Consider the following 20,974-nt stretch of genomic DNA (forward strand, 5'->3'; position numbering starts at 1 on the left):
GCTCATGTGTTCAACACGGTTCAAAGGAAGGAGCTCAAGAAGTAACCACGACCCATGGGTTCTAGGTCCGCCCCTCCGGGTTAGAGCTCCCTGGGGCGGGAGGTCCGGTGTGGAGGGGGAGAAAGCTGACTTCTGCCCGGGCAGGCCAGCGACGCCCCTCCCAAGTGAGGCTGTTAAATAGATGCCCTTTAAGCGGAGTTCCTCCTTCCTGCCCAGAACGCACTCCACTCATGTGCCTCAGTTTCCACAAAAGGACCACAAGTTAGACTAGGCCAAATAAGATACTTTAGAACCAGTAAGTATCTAACCTATTTCTCTATTAATAGAATAGGCTTCCTCCTTCTTAAACCGAAACGCCATGCTCGAAGAAACTCGGATGTCACGGCCCAGGTTTTAGCGAATGCTACCCCATTTGCCACCAAAGAAGCTTTTACAGCTATAAGCAGGTACTTGTATCATGGAGGGGGGTCGGGCAAGAAACCGCGAGACACCCCCTAAAGAGAAGTTTCAGTCTCCCAAGTGTCATTTGTTGTTTTTTTTTAAATAACACTCTTAATTTTGTGATGTTCTAAAATGCTAAAATTCAAGCAAAAATATTTTTTCCCTTCAAAAAAATCATTTATAAAGCAGCGATGATGAGTTGAACGTGACTCCACACACAGCCAGAGGTGGAGAATGGGCTGGTGGAGGGTAGGGGCAGAAGAGCCGGAAACCATCTTTAAGCTTAAGTTGTTTGCAGCTTGAGCAAAGCTCAAGGCCCCAAAAAGCTGTCATCAACTCATAGTCCTCCAAAGAAAGAAATATTTCAGAAGAGCTGCTTTGCTAGTGCCATCGACATCGGCCTGCACCATGCTGCAGAGGAAAAGTCCCTAGGAACCCTGGGAATGTCACTTCTCTTACAAGCAAACAATCATGCCAGCACATTCCAAATGCCTTTTCCTTTTTGCTTAAATTAAGTTTAGATCTAGGGAAAATGAAAGGGCATGAGCAGAAACACACACACACACATAGTATCAGTGAGCAAATCCACATCTGTGTTTGGGGAGAATTCTTTGAAGACTTGTTTCAGAGACTCAAACATCTTGAGCCAACCATGGGAAGGTTGGTGGGGCACGGTGCCTTCTCTACAGATGATATATAAAGCAAGTGTCACACGGGAATTATTACCCCTGTCTGCATTTCCTTGAAGGACATTGCAGATCATTTTCCTTCATTTCAACCTCTTGGCAGTGGATGTCCATAGTGGCAGTAAGGACGGTTCTGAGTTCCCTTCTGCAGGTTATCAGCAGAAACAAGCCAACCCCAAAAAAGTGAATAAAGAAAATAAGTGCGACCTAGTTTATAATATAGACTGTTGAGCAATTTTATTGTGTAATAAAATGGGTACCTCCAGCCCCTTCAAAATAGCTTTTTGTCAAAATTATAACTACTTTGTTTTATTGAATTGCTGAAATTTAATGGTTTAATGGGTGGAGGCATGAAGCAAAGGTTGTAAAATGTGACTAATGCTACAGCAGAACCGTGTGGGATCTGGAACCCGCCTCCGTGTACAGCTCTTGTTAAACACAGCATGATATGTATCTGTCATCGATTTAATATGTCTTAATTCAAATATAGCTCCTTGATCAATTTCTTTTCATGGGAGCTTTAAAAAGAAAGAAAGAAAGGAAAAGAAAAGAAAGAAAGTGCTTCCTTAGGAAATAACAGAGATTTGGGAGGTGACTGGAAAGGGAATATTTACTAAATGAGTTTAATGAATATTCAAATTTACGACCAAACCCAAACCCTAAAAAGATAATTGACTCAGGTAAATCGACTTGAGATGCTAATTCTTAAAAGAAAGGGCTGGGGACCAAAATTTCAATCAACACCAATAAGGCGCCAATAAACCGCTTGCCAATTAACCCTGAGAATAGGCCCAGCCACTTGGCCATCAGGAAGGCTGGCCGTGGATTTCCGGGCTGGCCGCGCTGGATAAAGGGCTTTTATTTTGTAGACGCGCCTTTTGTCATTGTGATGACCTCCTTGCTCCCAGGTGCGCTGGTTCTTTTTCCAGCTATTTGGGAGCCAAAGCCAGACCCTCTTAAATCCTGACTTTCCAAGGACCCAGTAACTGTCACACTTGCTAAAAAACCAAGTTTCCAGAGCGTTGGAGAGACTAGTGTGCTGGTTTCCACAGCAGAGAGCGATGGGCGTGCTGCTTGCCCCCTCTTCTGTGGGTTAGCCTATTCTAATGGCGGAAGCGGGCCTCAGGGCCGCCTCCCCAAACTCATGCTCTGGTCTGCACTTGGTGCTGCAGAGGCCCGCGTGTGAAGGCAGAGACAGCTAGCCTTGGAGACACCCGTGCTGGAGGCAGCGGGGGATCTGGGGGCCTCACATTGGTTCCGGGAGCCCCAACTACTTTCAGCCCCCCCAACCCCACCCCAAACAAAGGCGCGGGGAGGTGGAGGGCTCAGACCACTACCGGGCGGCGGGAATCCGCCAGCCAAGCTGCAGCTTAGCTGCCTGAAGGCTGCAGAACTGGGGCGCCCGGGGGTGCTGGGCGGCAGGGCGGCGTCTCCCAGCTCCAGGTGCCCTGCACGCCTCCCTCCACACGGCCAAGTTTCCTACGATGGGTGTGGTCAATTAATAAGCTCTAAGGGAAGTGAACTGGACATTTCCTGGCCCTGGAGCCTTTGTCTGATTGTCTCTCCAGGCGGGAGGGCAGGGGCATTTGGGGGACCCCGCGCGATGCCTTTTATTGACCCTGAAGCTGCTTTACGGCTCGCCGTCCCGCGTGGCTTCTGAGAGTCAGCCTCCTGGCGCAAGGGCTGGGTGCCGGGCTGGTGTGCAAACTCTAGGGCCCTTTGGGTTGTGTCAGAAGCGGGTTCAAGGGCGAGTGGGGCCCACGTGGATGGACAAGGACGGGAAGGTGGGCGGGAGTGCCAAGGGATGCTCAAGCCAGGCGGCCTGGAGACGGCCATCAGACGGTGGTCCTCGCGGCTCCCCTACAGCCGGAGCCAGAGAGGCAGGCGGGCCAGCAGGCCGTCGTCTTAGCGGAGCCTGTGGAGGCAGGCGAGGATGACCGTGTTCGCGGGCTCCCCCAAACCGGGTGCGCAGGCTTCCCGGCAGCACGGCCTGGCTGGAGTCAGCAAGCCCTCCCTCTCCGGACGGGGACCAGGGTTCTCCACTCCCCCTGCGGCTGAAATCAGGCTGGCATGGAGGCTCAGACGGGCTCAAGAGACCGTGGTCCTCAAAACTGCCCAGTGGCAATTCACAGCCTCTGAGCATCTCCCTCTCCCCGAGGACTGTCTCTTCCCCACCCTCCTCAGCTCCACAGTCATCCGACTCCACGGACACGTGCGGTGTGAGGGAGGCCAAAAATGTATTTTATGATCCCCGTGACACACCCAAGAGCGTGATGAGGACGCCAAGACAAAAGTTCTGTGTTCCTGAGACCACAGTGCTGGGTGGAGAGTGGTGCGTGTGTGTGTGTGTGTGTGTGTGCGCGCGCGTGCGTGCGTGTGTGTGTGTGTGTGTGTGTGTGTGTGTGTGTCTTGTTATCTGAGTCCTTCGGGCAGTGAAAAGCTAGTCCCATCCTGTATCCACTCGACGTGTGCACCGAGAAGCTGCTGAAGAAATGATCAACTTCCTTTTACAGTACCAAAGATAGGTTGTGTGCCTGTGGCCGAATGTTCCCATTTGTATCAAAATTATCTTTACAGTTAGAGATAGATGTTGTCTGAGAAAGTCTTAGACCTTCGTTTGACCATCAGGATTGGGGTTTTCTTGAGAAACACACCAATGTGTCCTAAGAAATGTTCAGAAGCAGCAAGTAAGAACCTCAGAATGTTTCTTCATGGTCAAGATACACACAACAGCCTTTTTTAAAAAAAATTAAATTAGGCCTAAAATTTCTTCAGCTGTCACCCCTGGCTATCTTGGAAGTCAGATAAAGAAGCAAGCAGAAGCAGCAATGTATTTAGTTACTTTAAACTTTGGGCGCTGCTCCCCCTCTAGCCACCCCTTCAGTATCTGCACTTCCATATTTGAAGAAGCTGCTGAGATAAATCAAGTGGTGACGCGTTGATGGCTTTCCTTGTGTAAGCAATACGGTGGACATATGGCGCTGTTATTTATGAATGACAGCAGAAACTGTATTACAAAGTCTAGAGCAGTAACACTGTGCTTTACTGGGAAGCCGCTCTCTGCCGGCCCCAGGTCGGCCCAGGCCCGAAGATGGCAATCCTCAAAATAATTAAACATGCGTGCCACGGCCTCCTGCTTTTTGTTTGTTTGTTTTGGCTTTTCTGTTTGATGTTGTTTTGTTTTGCAGCATTAAAAACACTTCTAAGGAAAAGAGATGAGGCAAAGACAATTAGTTCTCTGTTCTCTGTCTTTTTTTTTTTTCCTAAACTACAATTACTGTCACCCAGTTGGGGGGTCTGGAGTGCTGATGGCTTTTCACCCCCTTTCTGACAAGTACAAAAGTGTTTGCAACCCTGTCACTAAACTACTGGTGGATACATATTTTATATTTGAGTTTTTAAAAAATTAGTTCAACTACAGAGTTTAACTATAAAGAAAAAAGAGATGAAGACATGGACGAGCTTTCTCTCATGAGATCTTCACTCAGGCTCTAGTTCTTAATGTTATTGAACAGTTGCAGCCTTGGCTCGGATTTTCACAACTTCCTCTTCTTTTACTTTACACCTTTATTGTCAAAGTCACCACAAAAGGCTTTTGTTCTAGGTGGGCCTTACAGAGGGGCTTCCCAGAGCACACACGTGGTCTCTGATGGGTCAGGGGTCACCCAACCCAGGAGTAGCTGAGAAAGCAGAATCAAAAGCAACCTTCAACTTAAAATCTTGTTGAATTTTGACTCTGATATAGGTGATGGTGGTGCTAGAGCTCTGTAAAAAGCAAGATTTTATTATTATTGTTTTATTATCATTACTACAACTATTATTATTTTGGCTTAAGATATAAAAACAATGCATTACATGCTTTTCCTCACAGCTCCTCTTCCCCATTTTTACTCCTTTCTTTAAGGAAAATAAAAATTAAAAAAAATTGTATGTTACTGGGGCAAGGGTCACCATAACACATTCAGTGGACGGAAGTGCGTGCTGTCCCTCCTGTCTACCTTTTTGTGTGAGAACACAGTGAGTGAAAACACTGTTCTTCTGTGTGTGCACGTCACGCTAAGAGAGGTCCAGTGGACAGCACTCAGAGGCCCACAGAGCGAGAGAGGTGCTCATTATGCCAGGACATTTGGGGGGTTCGTTTCCCCTCACCGCTATTTTCCCTTTTGTAAACACACCGTGGATTTTTGATTGCGCCTTGATTGTCTCCACTTGCCGGGAAAGATGCCCTCGCCAGCATCCCAGGGCAGACATCCTCCTCAGCCACAAGCTGAGGTTTCGCCCGTGCAGGTTCTGCCGTGTTTGTGAAGAACAATTTGGAGAAACTTACAAAGAAAGAACGTGCTTCCCAGCGCCGACAGTTTCCGGTTTGGGGAGTTTGACACCAGTGCAAATCTGCCCTTCTAGAAACCTGTTGAAAAAACTGATTCTCTCACGGTGTCTGCCTGCCTTCTTTTCCCTTCTTCCTTCCTTCCATCCTTCTGCTAAGGAACCCGAGGCTACTTTAGAGGCAACAATCCTGAAAGCCTTTGCGTTCCCGCAAACACACACACGCGCGCGCGCGCGCACACACACACACACACCCTTGTTCTCTTTCCCTGTCTCGCTTTTCCCTCTCCTTCCTTCCTTCAAAAAAAAAAAAAACTGTCAAGAAGGAAAAGGGATTTTTTTTTTTCGGTTTGCCGAGAAATAAAACACTTTTGAGAGGGGCCCGAGACGTGACTTTGAACTTGGCTCAGCTCTTCTGTTTCCTGCAGTGAGAGGAGAGCTGGAGCTGAGAAAGAATAGCCAGGAGGGCCCAGCCCGCGAGCTCTCCGGCGGGAGTTAAGGCGTCTGCGCCACCGCTCGGCCCCCGAAGCCAGCGCCAGCGAGCGCCCAGCAGCGCCGTCCTGAAATGCGGGCGCAGCAAAGGAGAAATCAAAGCGAAAGGAGAGAATGGGTCAGAAAGGAGAGGGAGGGCAGAGTGGGGAGGGGTGAAAACGCGGCAGAGCGGGGTGGGGGGGCTTGAAAGAAGGAAGGAAGGGCTTTGGATGAGTGAGGCTGCTATTCTCACAACCAATCTGAGGTTTGAAAAATTGGGAGTGGCAGTATTTTTGAGCAAAGCCTCATCATATGCACTTTTTATATAAACTGAGAAACAAGGCAAGCAAATGTGGAAGACTGAACTGGCAGGTTTATTTTATTTTGTAAACGGATTGAAGCCTTTCTGCTTATTTTACCTCCCCCCCCCCCCCGCCCCGCAGTTTAGCAGGCGAGCTTGGCATCTGCCCTTTGAGAGAAGAGGTAGGGGTCTGGGTGGAAGGAGGACCACCTTCCCCTCCAGTTTCCAGGAAGGCTCATGATTTCAGACAAGCTGCCTTCCTCGGTGGCCATCTCTCTCCTCCCCCGTGACAGGGGAGTGTGAGTACAGAGGAAGCGAGGGGGTCCTTGTAGAAGGGACTGAGGCCAGCCCCAGCGCTTGAGCCTGACCGCCTAAGGTATGACATCTCGCTGGAGCAGGCAGGAGAGCCCATCCTTGGCAGCAATCCTCAACCAGAGTGTTCGTCCAGCGTTTTTGGGGATTTCATTTCCACAGAAATTTCGAAGTGTGTCGTTATTCTCTTGCCCGAATTCTGTCTCGGTTTCCAGAGGGTTATAAACAAAAGCAGTTCTCAGGCCTCACAAAGGCGAAGACAGACCTTGGCCACAGGCTGAAGCTTCCTACGTCCCCGAAGTCTAGGCCTGCAAGCCCCTGCTGGAGCGCAGTCTGAGGGCCGAGGGACAAGGACTGTTCCTGGTGGCGGGCCGGCCTGGGTCGAGGGCGGCGCTGGGAGAAGCTTAGCGGTGGGTTCACCGGGCTAGCAGTGCAGGAAAAGAAGGCTTAAGGCCCAGTGTGTTCTCCCGAGGCCCCGAGCCCGATGGCGGCATCCAAACTAAGGCCTAAGCCGTGCTCGCTTCTGGCCATTCTACTGCCTGACCCAACGTGGCTGTAGAGCGGCCAGTGGGTGTCCACCCCGGGGGAGACGACCCCCAGCCTCCGGGGAGCGCTGCCCGGGTGTGCTCCTGTGGTATGAGCTGGCGGGAGGAGCGGGGAGCGGGGTGCGCGCAGAGGCAGGTGGGGACCGCAGCCTGGGCCGGGGGAGGCGCCGGGAGGAGGGAGCCGGGGCTGGAAAGCAGGGGCGGGTTAGACTTCATCTGCGCGCCCCGTCCCCCACCCCCGTGTGAGCGCCTCAGGGCGCACTGTCAGGGTGAGGACGGGGACGGTGGGGTTCCGACGGGGCGAGAGGCTCCGCCCGGCGACCGTGAGGAACAGCTCTACAGCCGAGGGCGCTGTGGGCCAGGGTCTCCGGGCGTTCGGGACCGTTAGGAAGTGATGCCATCTCGGAGGAGTCGCTACCCTTTGGCAAAGTGCGAGGGCGCCGTGTGGCTCCAGGCCGGGATGCGGCGGGGGGCGACGGCCTCGGGCGGTGGGGCCGGGGGCCGGGGGCGCGGGCGCGACTCCGCGGGCCCGCAGCCCCGGGCTGGGCGCGTCCGGCCTCCGCCGCGGCGGCTCGGAGCGGGCGGGCGGGCGGGCGCGAGGACGCGGGGGCGGGCGCGGGGCGGGGCGCGGGAGGGCCGGGGCCGCGGCGGCCAATGGCCGTCCCCGAGGCCGGGGTGGGCGGGCGCTCCGGGAGGGAGGGCGCCGCGCGGGAGCCGGGGCGCGCGGGGGAGGGGAGAGCGGAGGGAGGGACGGTCAGAATCCCGAGCAAGCGGCGCGCGGCGGTCCCGAACCGGCGAGCGGTGGCGGGGGCTGCGGGGAGGACGTCCGCGCGGGGCTCACGGCCGCGGCCGATGCGCGCGGGGCAGGCCGGCCGGGGCGGGCGGGCCGGGCGCGGGGCGGCGGAGGGCACTCCTTATTGTTGTTATTGTTTTTCCCGACTCCCCTCCCCCCGCCGCCCCCGCCCCCCGCCCCCGCCCCTCCCCTGCTCCTCCCCCCGCCCAACTTAAAGGAGGAGGGAGCGGCGCCCGCCGCCTCCATCTGGGCGTTCGGTGGCCGCCGCGATCTGCCGCTCCGGGCGCCGCCGAGGCCGGGAACGGAGGAGCGGGAGCGCTGAGGTCGGGCCGGGCCGCCCGGAGCCGAACAATAGCGCCGCCCGCAGCCCACGCGGGCCCGGGGAGGACGGCCGAGCGCGTGGCCCGGGCGCCCCGCCGAGGCCGGGGCAGCGGGGCTGCGGAGCCGGCGAGGCCCGCGCGCGGCGGCCGCCCGGGACGCCTGGCCCCGCGGGCTCGGTGAGCGCGCTCCGCCGGCCCCGCCGGGCTCCCGGGGCGCCGCGCCGGCTGGGCGAGCGCGCGCCGGCGCGCGGGGGCGCGCAGGGGTGGGGGCCGCGGCGCCCGCCCGCCCTCGCGCCCCCTCCCCGCCGCCCGCCTCCTCGCTCCCTCCTCCCGCCCGCCCCGCCGCCGTCTTTAATACACTTTGGTTCTCCGCCTGCGCTCGGACTCTCCTCCTCCGCCGCCGCCGCCGCCTCTCCGTCCTCTCCGCGCCTCCGCTCGCGGCCCGGCCGGCCCCGCGGCACAGCCGGGCGGGCTGCGCGGCTCCCGGGAGCGCCGGGGTCGCCCGGAGGACGCGCGCGGCCGGCCGGGAGCGGGAGCCGCGGCGGCGGGCCGGCCGGGCGCGCTGGCCATGCTGCTGGACGCGGGCCCGCAGTTCCCGGCCATCGGCGTGGGCGGCTTCGCGCGCCACCACCACCACTCGGCGGCGGCGGCGGCGGCGGCGGCGGCCGAGATGCAGGACCGCGAGCTGAGCCTGGCGGCGGCGCAGAACGGCTTCGTGGACTCGGCCGCCGCGCACATGGGCGCCTTCAAGCTCAACGCGGGCGCGCACGAGCTGTCCCCCGGCCAGACGTCGGCCTTCACGTCGCAGGGCCCGGCCGCCTACCCGGGCTCGGCCGCCGCGGCCGCCGCCGCCGCCGCGCTGGGGCCCCACGCCGCGCACGTGGGCTCCTACTCGGGGCCGCCGTTCAACTCCACGCGGGACTTCCTGTTCCGCAGCCGCGGCTTCGGCGACGCGGCGGCCGGCGGCGGCCAGCACGGCCTGTTCGCGCCCGGCGCCGGCGGCCTGCACCACGCGCACTCGGACGCGCAGGGCCACCTCCTCTTCCCCGGGCTGCCGGAGCAGCACGGGCCGCACGGCTCGCAGAACGTGCTCAACGGGCAGATGCGCCTGGGCCTGCCGGGCGAGGTGTTCGGGCGCTCGGAGCAGTACCGCCAGGTGGCCAGCCCGCGGACCGACCCCTACTCGGCGGCGCAGCTCCACAACCAGTACGGGCCCATGAATATGAACATGGGCATGAACATGGCCGCGGCCGCCGCGCACCACCACCACCACCACCACCACCCGGGGGCCTTTTTCCGGTACATGCGGCAGCAGTGCATCAAGCAGGAGCTCATCTGCAAGTGGGTCGACCCCGAGCAGCTGGCCAGCCCCAAGAAGAGCTGCAACAAAACTTTCAGCACCATGCACGAGCTGGTCACGCACGTCTCGGTGGAGCACGTCGGCGGCCCGGAGCAGAGCAACCACGTCTGCTTCTGGGAGGAGTGTCCGCGCGAGGGCAAGCCCTTCAAGGCCAAGTACAAACTGGTCAACCACATCCGCGTGCACACGGGCGAGAAGCCCTTCCCCTGCCCGTTCCCGGGCTGCGGCAAGGTGTTCGCGCGCTCCGAGAACCTCAAGATCCACAAAAGGACCCACACAGGTGAGCGCGGCTCCGCAGCGGGAAGGGGCGCCTGGAGGGAAAGCGAGTGTTCGGGGGGTGTGCGTGTGTGCGCCCGCGCGCGCTCTCCGGGGCTGGCCGTCAGCCGGGGACCGGGAGTGGAGAGCGCGGGACAGCCGGAGGGTTGTTTTGTTGGAGGCTGGTAGCGAACTGTTGGACTGGGATTTTTCTTTCCATGTGCGGAAACTGGACTTTAAAGGATCCCCGTAAAACCAAATATATACTTGGAAGCGATTGCCACCCCCACCCCCCCACAATACTGGTGAAAAATTTCCATCCTAGGTAGAGCCGACAAAGTAAAACAGTTCTGCCCTAACTCGAGGTCCGGGAAGCCAGCCTAGCGAGAGCTTTGCAAGCTTGTCTGAGGGAGCCTTTCTGCCCCAAGCGGAGTGGTTGTCTGCGTTTCAGAGGCTTGTGTTGTTTCCCGGGGTCCAAACGCCCTTCCCGGGACTGTTTCCCATTAACCGAGTCTGGTGTGAGCTGGAGCTGTAAAGTGGTTCTCATTTAAAAAGTGTTTTTAAAGCCCGTCTCGGTGGGTCGCAAGGGACTGCGGGAGGTTTGTCAGCAGTTGGTGAAATTCTCTAACGGGCACCAGAGGGTTGGCGACTCGGCGCTTCGACCCTCGCCCGGGCCAGCCGGAGCCCCAGGCAGCACCGCCCCGCGGGGCGAACGCGGGAAGAGGGGGCACGCCAGAGAACGCGCCTCTCGCCTCGTAGATGGTTCATCTGCAGCCAGGCCGCAGCCAAAACCGCAAAAGACAATTTCCCGAAAGAAAGCCAAATGTTTTAGCAACTTCCCTCGTCAATATTTACTCCGCCGTGGGGACGAGCCAGGGGCCCATTGTTCTCTTTTGGGAAGGGAGGGAGCCGAGGTGCGAGACAAGCTTTTAACAAGGTTTAAATTTTGAGAAATTTATTTGCATGAAATGCCCAGCGTCTGAGCGGTTGTCTTTAAAAACAGTTTAGGTGCTAATGGAATTTAACGTTAGCTGGTCCCCTTTCCAAGGGGAGCGACGTTTGGGTTCTCACACCTCTAAATGACTCCAAGCATTTGGAATCCTGGCAACAGGGTGCGGGGACCGCCAGAAAATTAAACAGGGAGATCGTCGAAAGCTTCTCCTGACTCCAACCCCTCAAGCCCTTGTTTTTAAGAGATTAAAATACCTTACCGCCATAATGCTTAACCCCCACCCCCATTGGAAAAAAAAAAAAGGCTGGCGTTCATACTGCGGTCATTGTTAACTCCATTTGCAGCTCTTGGATGAGAAATACTGGCTCAGCCGCTCTCCCTGCCCAGTCTCCAAACGGCTCCAGCAACTCCAAATGTGCTCGCCTACTGGCCCCAGAAAGAGCGACAGCAGCCCAGCCGCCTGTGTGCATTTCATAATGCCCCAAATATTTTGTCAAAATAACAGCTTCTCGGTGGCTAGAGCAACTTGTTAGGGAGCTGGGAGTCCAGAAAGCTCCGTGGGGAGGCGCGCAGGGCCGGGGCGCCCCGAAACTCCTTGGGAATTTGTGGAGCGGGTGTCGGGATGGAGGGGCGAGTTAGCGAGCCGGGCGGGATCTGCCGCCGCGGCCGCCCTGGCGAGCGCCCTATTTGCTGTCCCCAGGGGAGAAGCCCTTCCAGTGTGAGTTCGAGGGCTGCGACCGGCGCTTCGCCAACAGCAGCGACAGGAAGAAGCACATGCACGTGCACACGAGCGACAAGCCCTATCTCTGCAAGATGTGCGACAAGTCCTACACGCACCCCAGCTCGCTGCGGAAGCACATGAAGGTACCACCGCGGGGCCGGGCGGGGCCGGGCGGGGCCGGGCGGGGGCCGGGGCGCTCGGGGGCCCACAGCAGCTGCACTCACCCAGCCCCCACGGGCCCCCGCTCCCGGCTTTTGTCTTGCAGGTCCATGAGTCCTCCCCTCAGGGCTCCGAGTCCTCCCCGGCTGCCAGCTCTGGCTACGAGTCGTCCACTCCCCCCGGGCTGGTGTCCCCCAGCGCGGAGCCGCAGAGCAGCTCCAACCTGTCCCCGGCGGCGGCGGCCGCAGTCTCCGCCGTGCACCGGGGCGCCGGGGCTGGGGCCGGCGGCTCCGGAGGCGGCTCGGCGGCCGGCGGCGGGGGCGGCGGGGCGGGCGGCGGGGGCGGCGGCGGCTCCGGCGGGGGCGGCGCCGCAGCCGCAGGCCATAGCGGCCTCTCCTCCAACTTCAACGAATGGTACGTGTGAGCGGCCAAGCCTTTCTCCCGCTCCCGGCCCCGTCTCCACCGCAGCCCTCCCCAGACCCACCTTAGGATCGTCTTGTTAAAATTGCGGATCAGATTTTTACGGTGATGAAAAAGATTTTACCAGCAGGAGGATTTTTAATCGTTTTTTAAAAAAACAATCTAGGCATGAAAAGTAAAATCTTTGTGTGTCTCTGAAGCTGAAAATACAAAATAAAATAAAAATTTTAAGAAAGTAAACTCCACAGAAACGCCGAGCCAAACCCCCCAAGCAGCCCCTCCCCTCCCCCATGCTTCCCGGTCTGTGACCAACTGTACATAGCGGACTCCTTCCTGGTGATTTTCATGGCTTAATGGTGGGTAGAAGTCTGTCCATTTGTAAACTCCGGATTGCGTTCCTTCCCGCCTTTCTCCTTTCCCCAAGTGATAGCCTTTTCTTTTTCCCTTTTAGTTTACCTGGTTTCTTTTTTAAGTAATGTGGAAGAAAATGGTTTATTTGTATCGTGGTATTAAATATTGTGTTCCTTCTAACGAGGCAACTTGATTGTACACTTCATGCAACTATAGACTGGAAAAATGAGCCGTGCCAAAGTCTCCCTTCTGTTTTCTTCAGCGCACCAACCCATAGCACACATCACCACCAACGCTTGTGAATGTATTTTCTGTTAGCTGGGTTTCCACGTGATGTCTCAGTGCTTTTGCGAGTTCGGTTTGTTAGTTCTTGTATGAAAGATTAGGGGGGGGGGGTGGGAGTTAAGCGTGTGCCGTTAGCTTTTTCCGTATGACACCCTTCTGTAAATATCTGTTGCCATATTTATCCATTTGTAATTAAATTATGGTATTAACTTGCTACAGAGGAAACAATATTTATAAAGAATGTTTCTTAACTATAAATATGTACAATTGTGGGCATAAACTGTTTCAGATTTTTTATTTGAAGGTTTAAGTGGTTTGATCATTTCTTGTGATGTTTTGAGAGTAATGCATACAGAAATATAATAAAATGTGTTGAAACCGCATGAACATCCTTCTTACCCCCTAGCAAAGTTATTGAAGAGCAAGAAGGACACAGCGTGAGACCTGAGAGGGTATGGACCGGGAGTGGGGAGGGGCTGTCCCACCTTGCATTCTTTGGAGGAAGGTCTATTTATGCATAGAGAATGGGCAAGCTGCCCCCTTGGCAGAAAGTCTCAAAATTATTTTCTGCATCCTTTTGTTTGGTGGCTGAGAATGAATTAAATTTTTGGAAAGCCCCTGTGAGGAATGGCGGCGGGAACCTTCAGAGAGTCGAAGGGCTCCATTATCCGAGGGAATGCCTTTCTTGCTCTCAGCTATTGGGGCTGGCTTTAAGAGCACTAAACATTTCCTTACTCTTTGTTTTCCTCTCTACCCAGCCCCCTTCCTCCCTTTCTCTGAAAAGCTGAGGTACAGTTATTTTTAATTGCATGTTTAAAACTGAGCTGAGTACTTTGTTTTTGAACTTGGCCCACTGATTATAGTTTAAAGGAGTTCGTTTTTATTTTTTCCTTGATATTTTAAGCAAAGCTTGCTCAATAAATCCTGTGCATGTTAAGCAGCCCTGCAGTGGTGTTCAAGAAAAAGTAATAAGTAGAAATAGAATGTTTAAAAAAAATTTATTTTTTTGCCATCATAGAGAGGGATGCATCCACTCTTCCATCTTAAAGAAAGCAGTCTCCTAGAAAGCACTAAGGCTAATGTTGCCAGGTGGAAGTGACTGAAAAGGAGAGCCCTGTTTCTGGAACCTTGGCGGCGGGGCTTCCTATCGCCACAGGAGTCTGTGAGTTTTCAAACAGCATGCTGTAAAGAAAGTAAAAATAATTTCAGTAATAAAAGGGTAGGTACGGAGGAAATGATTTTTCAGTTCCCAAACCACCCGACCTCTCGCTCCCAGTGGGTGCCCCTGTGGCTCCGCGAGGCCTTAAGCGAGGGCGGAGGGGGCAGACCCCAGCGGCTCCAGCAGTTCCCCAGGACGAGCCAGGGCCGCCGGCGTCCGCTGCGAGAGTCTTCCGCTGCTTCCTGCTTGCCCTGGGCTGAGGGCCCGGAGTGACAGCCCCAGGGGACGGCTGGGAGGAGGCCAGGCTGGCCTCCACGGGCCACACTGCCTGTTCCGCGGCCACCGAAGCGCAGCCTGACTCACGTGCGTGCTGGCCTGTGATACTCAGGGGGACTAGTGGCAGGTTGGACCTCCCCAGCGGCCCGTGAGCTGCCTGAGCTCTGAAGCAATCAACCCTCTATTAAAATCAAATTTATAACCCCTAATAATATTAAGCAAAATTATTAAAATAATTGGCATATGTTCCCGAGCCTTGGGAGAGTTCATTGGACACATTATAAGCTGTGAAGAAAATCGTTCAGGGTTTTTCCTTATCCCTGGGGGAGTAGGCAAGAGTCCGATTAAATATTCATTTTGTGAGCAAGAAGGGAACGGTCCTATTGCAAATATTTTCAACCTTTTCATCGGGAGGCTGGAGATCTAGTCCTGAGATATCCCAAATACGTATCTGTGTGCTCAGAGGGCGGCTTCATTAACCTAAGGCCTTGAGGCCTTCCTAGATGCAGGAAGACGAAATGGATGCGCTCCAAGGTCACGGTGGTACGACTGCTTTCCAGAGGGAGCTCGCTCCAGCCCACAGCCCTGTTAGCGTTCGGCAGAGAAACACGACGTGTCTGGGCCTGGGCCCGGAAGATCGCCGCCGGAAAGTGTTCTAGCCCAGCCGAGGCCGGCAGAGCCCTCGGGAAAGGCGTCCTGCGCCTCGAGGCTTTGTCCGCAGCAGCCCTCGGCCGTGCGGCTTGGTGCGGGGCCCTGCGCGCACTGTCTCTTAGTGAGCCCTTCGGATTCCAGCAGGCGAATGAGAACGAGGGAGACCGCGTGGGAAGGGCGAAGACGCCCGGCCCCTGTCCTGAAGGGCGCGGCGGCGGTGCCCGAGCCGGGAGCCTGGCGGGGTGGGGGCCCGAGCGGGGATGACCCAGCCCCCGCCCCCAGCTCCAGCCCGGGCGCTAACCTGCCCCTCCGGGCTGCTCGCGCCTGGAGCGCGTCCTCGCCTCCCGCGGGCCCGGGCTGCGCCGCGGCTCTCCGCCGCCGTCACCTTGAACTTCAGGGAGCCGAGGCCGCCCGCCTCGCGCAGCTCCGCCCGCCGCCGAAGGAGCCCCACCTCGAGGTTGGCGCTCTGCGGAGGCGGCCGGAGCTCCCGCGGGAGGCGCGTCCCGAGCAGCCGCCGTGGTCCTCGCCGCGTCCTGGAGGGCCGCGAGGACAGCGGCCAGGGGCAGCAGGCTCTCCGCAGCCCCCGGCGGGGAGGAGGCCGCGCGAGCCGGGACGCGGCGGTTCTCCCGCAGCGAAGACGCCGCCCTGGCCCGGGCCTCTTCTCCCCGCCGCCGCCACCTTCCTCTCCCTCCACCCACCCTGTTCCCTTTGTCTCTTTTTCAGACGGATGTTTTCAGTCTCAAGTTGTTTTTTTTTTTTTTTTCTTCCGCACAAAACCCCGACATCAAGGGCAGACCACGGGCTGGAGCCGGGCTCGGGTTTCCCCAGGCTCCTGCTATTCGCCAGGGCCCAGTGTGAGGCTAGGGAGGCCTCGCCCGCGCTGGCTCGCGGGGCTGGGGAAGTGTGGCCCGGGACGGCCCCGGGGAGCTCGGTGGTGGCACAGGAGGCTGGAGACGCGCAGATTACCAAGTACGCCATCGAGACTCGGATCCACATGGTCCCCAAACTAGGTCTCAGAAATGATTCCAGGGGCGCTAGGCCCACTTACAAAGGTTAAGAAATAAGGGCCTTAGAATAACAGCTCCTCAAGAATTGGGAGAACTTTAGATAAGCTTTTACTTTAAAAACAAAATGCTGAAATAGGAACCGTGTGGAAGGCTCCTCTCAAAGCAGGGGTTCAATGTCCACTTGTGGGCTGATTATGAACGGATGCCCCAGAAACTTGCAGCTCCGAGTCCCAGTGCTAGCCAGCAGACAGGACAAAATGAAAGGTTTCTATTTTTAACCAGCAGCTCAGAAGCGAGGCCATAGAAACGCCATTATCCTCCCTCCTCTCTTCAAACCCTCCTGCTCCGGCTGGTCGTTGCTGGATTTTTTTTTTTTTTGCGGGGTGGGGGGAATCTAGATCTTTCCAGACTAGATGGGAAAACTCAAGCCCATCCCGCTGGGTCCCTGGGGAGGCGACGGCGGCGGCGATGGTGAGAGGAGAGTGTAACGAAAGAGGCCACCTGTAAAACTGCCTGGGCAGCCCGAGGGCCTGGGGTCATGGTCAAGGCTAGGGGTGGCCGGGGGACGGGGGGGCGCAAAAAGGCCCTCGTGTCGCCGCCTCTGAATGGCTACTGCGGACCCTGTGGCCGGCCCGGGCAGGGCCCTCCCCACCTGCCCCGCCTCTGCGTGGCGCCAGGTGCTGCTTTGGGCGCTGGGGGCCACTGTGCCCCCGCCCCAGTTTTCTTTCTGTTCTCGGGGCAGAGAAGCTTTCGAAGAGGTGCCGTTTGGCCTCCCCGGGAGCTTTGTGCTTCTCTCCCGGGCCCTGCAGCCCCACCTGGCTCGGCAGGCCGCGGGCAGGGTCCGGAGCCCCTGCGCTCGGCGCACCCACACAGCCTCGCGGCTCGCGCTCCCCAGCCAGTGCGCACCATCCGCGCACCTCCTGCGGCCTCGGCATCTTTCCACCACCCGTCCACTCATGGGTGGGAAGGACCTGAGGCCGCAGGCACGTGTGTGGGTGGCGCAGGACCAGCAGGCGGGTGCCCGCATCCCCTCCCCCTCCCACCGTCGGGGAGGGGGCCGGGCCTGCTCTGCACGCACCTAACGCAGCTTTGGAGGGTCCTGCCCTTAGAGGTGAGGCCCACGTCTCTGCAGGCTCTCGGTTGAGATGGGGCCGACGGAGGCCAGGTGGGGGTGAGGAATGCCGCAGCTGGCCTCCCTAGGTCCACCCCCAGGGACTGTAACGGGCCAGATTGTCCTGCCCACCCGCCGAGTTCTCTAGTCTCCTGGTGTGTGTGTGTGTGTGTGTGTGTGTGTGTGCAAGAGTGTGTGCGTGTGCGTGCGTGTGTGCGTGCGTGTGCGTGCGTGCGTGCATGTGTGTGTGTGTGGGGCCGGGGCAGTGGTCCTTCCTGTCAGTTGTGGGGTGAAGGGCTAACTACCCCACCTCATAACCCTTGCTTAATCCCAGTTTTATTTTATTTTTCAGCGGTGAAGGCAGTGGCGCTGGGGAGCAGAAGGGAGCAGCGTGGCCAGAGGAGGCACAAGGGGACAGACAGAACAGGAGTAGCACCCCAGATGACCATAGCGTAGTTGAAGCTTCTCCGGCTTCTCTCCGAGCTGCTTCTCCAGGGCTCCGAGTGCTCCTGACCCGGCAGCTCTAAGTGTGGGCATCCAGCTCCCTTTGATGGGAGCAAAGGGCTTTGACTGCTTTTCCAAAACCTGTTGCGGTGCCAGCAAAACCCCCAGCCCAGAGCGAGGCAGAGCTCCACGCTGCGAGCCTGCCTGGGACGCACCGCGCTAGGTTGGTTTTGCTTTGTCTTCTGGGCCCAGTGGACCCACATGGGCGAGCGTGCTTTCCTGAAACCGTGGAGTCGGCCAGTCCTGCCTGTCCACCGTCTCCAGCCTCTGGCCTGTCGCCCCGCACCCACCGCAGTCCCGCACTTCCCGCACGCCTGAGAATGGGGGCTTAATGAGCGCGGACGCGGGGCTGGCCCGTGGTTCTGAGGGATGCTCCGACCTGTGGGGAGGGCAGAAAGGTCAGGCTCACGCAGGGCCCGACTGGGGCTCCTCCCAGGCCCAAGCTGCTAGGATATTGATCCTGGGAGAAAGATAAACAGAAGAGCTGGACATTCAGCCACGAATCCTAATGAGCCACGGCGGAGTTTTAATTGCTGTGGACTCCCTTTTTTCAGTCCATCTTTCCTGCAAACTTCTCTGGAGTCAGCCTTCGTTTTGTGAGTTGTCGTTTCCCTCCTGATAGTTCCGTGTGTCAGCTTTATTTTTTTCTCCTTCTCAGTCTTCATCTGAGCCTCGGGAGCCGTCAAGAACAGTCCGTGTTCTCAGAGTGGCTCAGAATTCTGCTCACTAATTCTGGAAATGTAGGAGGATCCTATAAAATAAATTGTTTCAATGTGGTCTTGATGAGCCTGTTTCTTGACTTCCCCAATCTTACGGTTTCGAAGATTTGTTCGCTCCTGTCCTTAAGCTTCCCCTTGATGATCGCGCCTTTTCTCTGGGCACCCAGCCTCTTCTTAGCTCCTCCACTCCACACTGGTGCATTCTGTCCCCCAAATGGTCTCATTTCCCAAGCCTGTAGGCTTTGGCACGGGGCTTTACCAACCGCCGCGCTGGACTTCTCCGGGGGAGCTCTGAGTCCAGGCAGGCTATTTCACCAGCTCACACGAACTGAGTGTTTTCTTTGGTACCTATAAGCAAAACTGAAATATGAGAACGGAACCTAGGGAAATTTCAGAGGGACGTCTGCCCTGGTTACTCTTGATACGTATTTGATCATTTAGTTGCAACTGATTTTTTTAAACAGAAAGCTGTTTTGACCTGTATCCCCCTCCAAACTGAATTAATAGGTCGGAAAGCTCATAAAACACTTTGGCTGTGTGACTAGGAGAAGGAAAAAAGAAATGCAAACCCATTTCTGAGACAGGGTATATTAAAATGTGTCGAAATCTATGCCATGCAAAAAACTTGTGCTAGAATAATTTTGAGCATTGCTCTAATTCTTCAAGTTTTGGACAAAGTAATCTCATGTGTATTTTATGTCATTGCCACAGGCCCCAGCGCCGTAGCCCCTGAGGATTTTCTTTCACTTACACCTTCAGCCCAAACTTTTTCTTCTCACAGTGATTTATTATGGAGGTAATTTTAGGGGATACAGTTTACAGCTTGAGTTATTAGACTGAACACCTCGGCCTGACACGCCGCCGCCTTTTCTTTCTTTTCTTTCTTTTTTTTTTTTTTTCTGCTTGCAGCTGTGAGTCACAGCCCCAGTTTCATCTCCAAGCACTGCACATTCCTTCACAATGCACACTTCCTTCTTGCAAAGATCAAACATGCTTTGGTCAAAGTGTTTATTTTAAAATACAGGAAAATTAAAACTAAACACGGCTCTACTGTAAAATTCCCCGATGTATCATATTTTCCTCCTCCTGAGCCCACACAAAAAAGTAACAAATTGCACCAATTTCTGGCATCAGATTTCCAGCTGAAGCACAGTCACAGAGGGGCAGAATTTTCACTTTATCATTGAAATGTGCCAGAAAACCTCCCACTTTTGTTCATGATTGGATTCCTCGGGTTTGGATGTCTTTAGGTTTTGCTATAAAAAATCATCATAAGCCAAAAAATAACATATCATCAAGAAGATGCTGACAAACCTTTACTTAATTCACCAACCTGCATATGTCTCATTCCTGGTTCCCTTTCCTTCTTAGTGTTTTCCTTTTAATTGTGTTTTCCAGAAGGTAACTTTAAGGGCAGAAGTATATTATGAAATATTTGCTAAGTGGAAAACAAAAGGCCTCTTAGTTACTCAAAACAAGTCCACAATTTCCAAACCTGTCTATAGCTCTCTGCTCTGGGTGTTTGCTTTCAAGTTAAGGTGACAAATTACAGAGAGAATCACTGTGTGTCAGCATTGAAACCCTCCACAGCAAGTTTTACCTGTGGGTTTTGGTGAACACAAGGTCCCCTTCTATCCCCCTGCATTCTTTAAGCTCCCACCTATTCCCCAGTGAAACAGCTCAGACCCAGGCCTCCTCCTCTCTGGAGCAATTTACTGGGCTTCTTCAACCACACACTTCTCTAACGGGGCAGAAATTGTTAGGCTGTTTTTAATCAAGTTTGGAAGCTGAATCTTTTCCCTCTGAAGACTGCCAGCGGTGGATGCAGCGGAATGTCTGGGGCAGCAGGCAGTGGGCTTGGCCAACAGTTTTTCAGACACAACAGCAGAAAATGGCACTGAAATAATCTTCTGTGGCAGAAATCCTTAAAACAAATCCACTCGCCTTACTCCCCTTATCTAAGCTGAAAGACAAATGAAGCCAAAAGGAAAATTGAAATGATAACTCATTTACCTACTGAAGGCAAACCAAGAGTATGTAAATACTTTGCAAACACATCTTCTAAAATCTTTCAAAATAGATGCTCTTTAAGATAAATGGCAGTACATTTTTTCAGTATTGTATTGCATAATTTTTTAGATGTCAGAAATGAGAAAATAACAATTAAAAAGACTCAGTTCTAGAAAAAAATGGAAAGGTTAATAGAAAAACTGTTAATTTGATCTTTTTGTTCGTTAAGTAGGGACAAATTATAATGCATATTTTAACTGTAGAGAATAAACAGAAATGCTTATATCCTCTTAAAATCCTTTGTAAGAGCTTGAGGTTAGAGGTTTTCAAGATTATGCACAATACAAAGAATCAGATTACAGGTCACATTTAAGGCCTTCCTTTGCTGGGTTTCCAAATGTTACTAAATGTTCTATTTGGTAAACATTTGCTTATTTGAAAAATCTCTTCTAATTAAAATATATTGAATATCCATCCCTTAAAAAAAAAACCTAACTTCAGGCCCCCAAAATATTTCTTAAAGTTGTAAGAAAACAGTCCTCTCGTATTTGGTATAGTTGAATATATGTAAAATAAAAACAATTCTTAACCTGAAAATGCCTGCTCTTCTGACAAACACATTTGAGAAACTAATTTTATAATACACAATTTGGGGTTATGGATTTCATTTCCATTTTTGAAATCCAAATAAAATTGCTTTTAAAACTGTATTTGAATACAGTGGAGATGAAGATGTCAGTGAAAAGTCTTAAAGTATTCGATGTATCTGAACTACCATCCAACACACACACACACACACACACACACACACACACACACACTTCTTGAGAAAATGTTGC

At 54.8% G+C, this 20,974-nt stretch overlaps 2 protein-coding genes across 2 annotated transcripts; both read left to right on the forward strand.

The window, feature by feature from the left end:
* The first annotated feature begins 8,644 nt into the window (after positions 1-8,644).
* Positions 8,645-12,070, forward strand: Zic2 (Zic family member 2). Its single transcript, XM_021644852.2, has 3 exons — positions 8,645-9,835; positions 11,463-11,626; positions 11,749-12,070. The coding sequence occupies exons 1-3, from the start codon at positions 8,764-8,766 to the stop codon at positions 12,064-12,066; spliced, it is 1,554 nt and encodes a 517-aa protein (XP_021500527.1). The 5' UTR covers positions 8,645-8,763; the 3' UTR covers positions 12,067-12,070.
* A 1,803-nt stretch (positions 12,071-13,873) lies between these two features.
* Positions 13,874-18,305, forward strand: LOC132656540 (uncharacterized). Its single transcript, XM_060391657.1, has 2 exons — positions 13,874-15,753; positions 17,255-18,305. Exons 1-2 carry the CDS (start codon positions 14,933-14,935, stop codon positions 17,427-17,429), a joined length of 996 nt encoding a protein of 331 aa, XP_060247640.1. The 5' UTR covers positions 13,874-14,932; the 3' UTR covers positions 17,430-18,305.
* Positions 18,306-20,974: the final 2,669 nt, after the last annotated feature.

This window comes from Meriones unguiculatus, chromosome 9 (assembly GCF_030254825.1).
Source record: "Meriones unguiculatus strain TT.TT164.6M chromosome 9, Bangor_MerUng_6.1, whole genome shotgun sequence".
Taxonomy (NCBI): Eukaryota; Metazoa; Chordata; class Mammalia; order Rodentia; family Muridae; genus Meriones; species Meriones unguiculatus.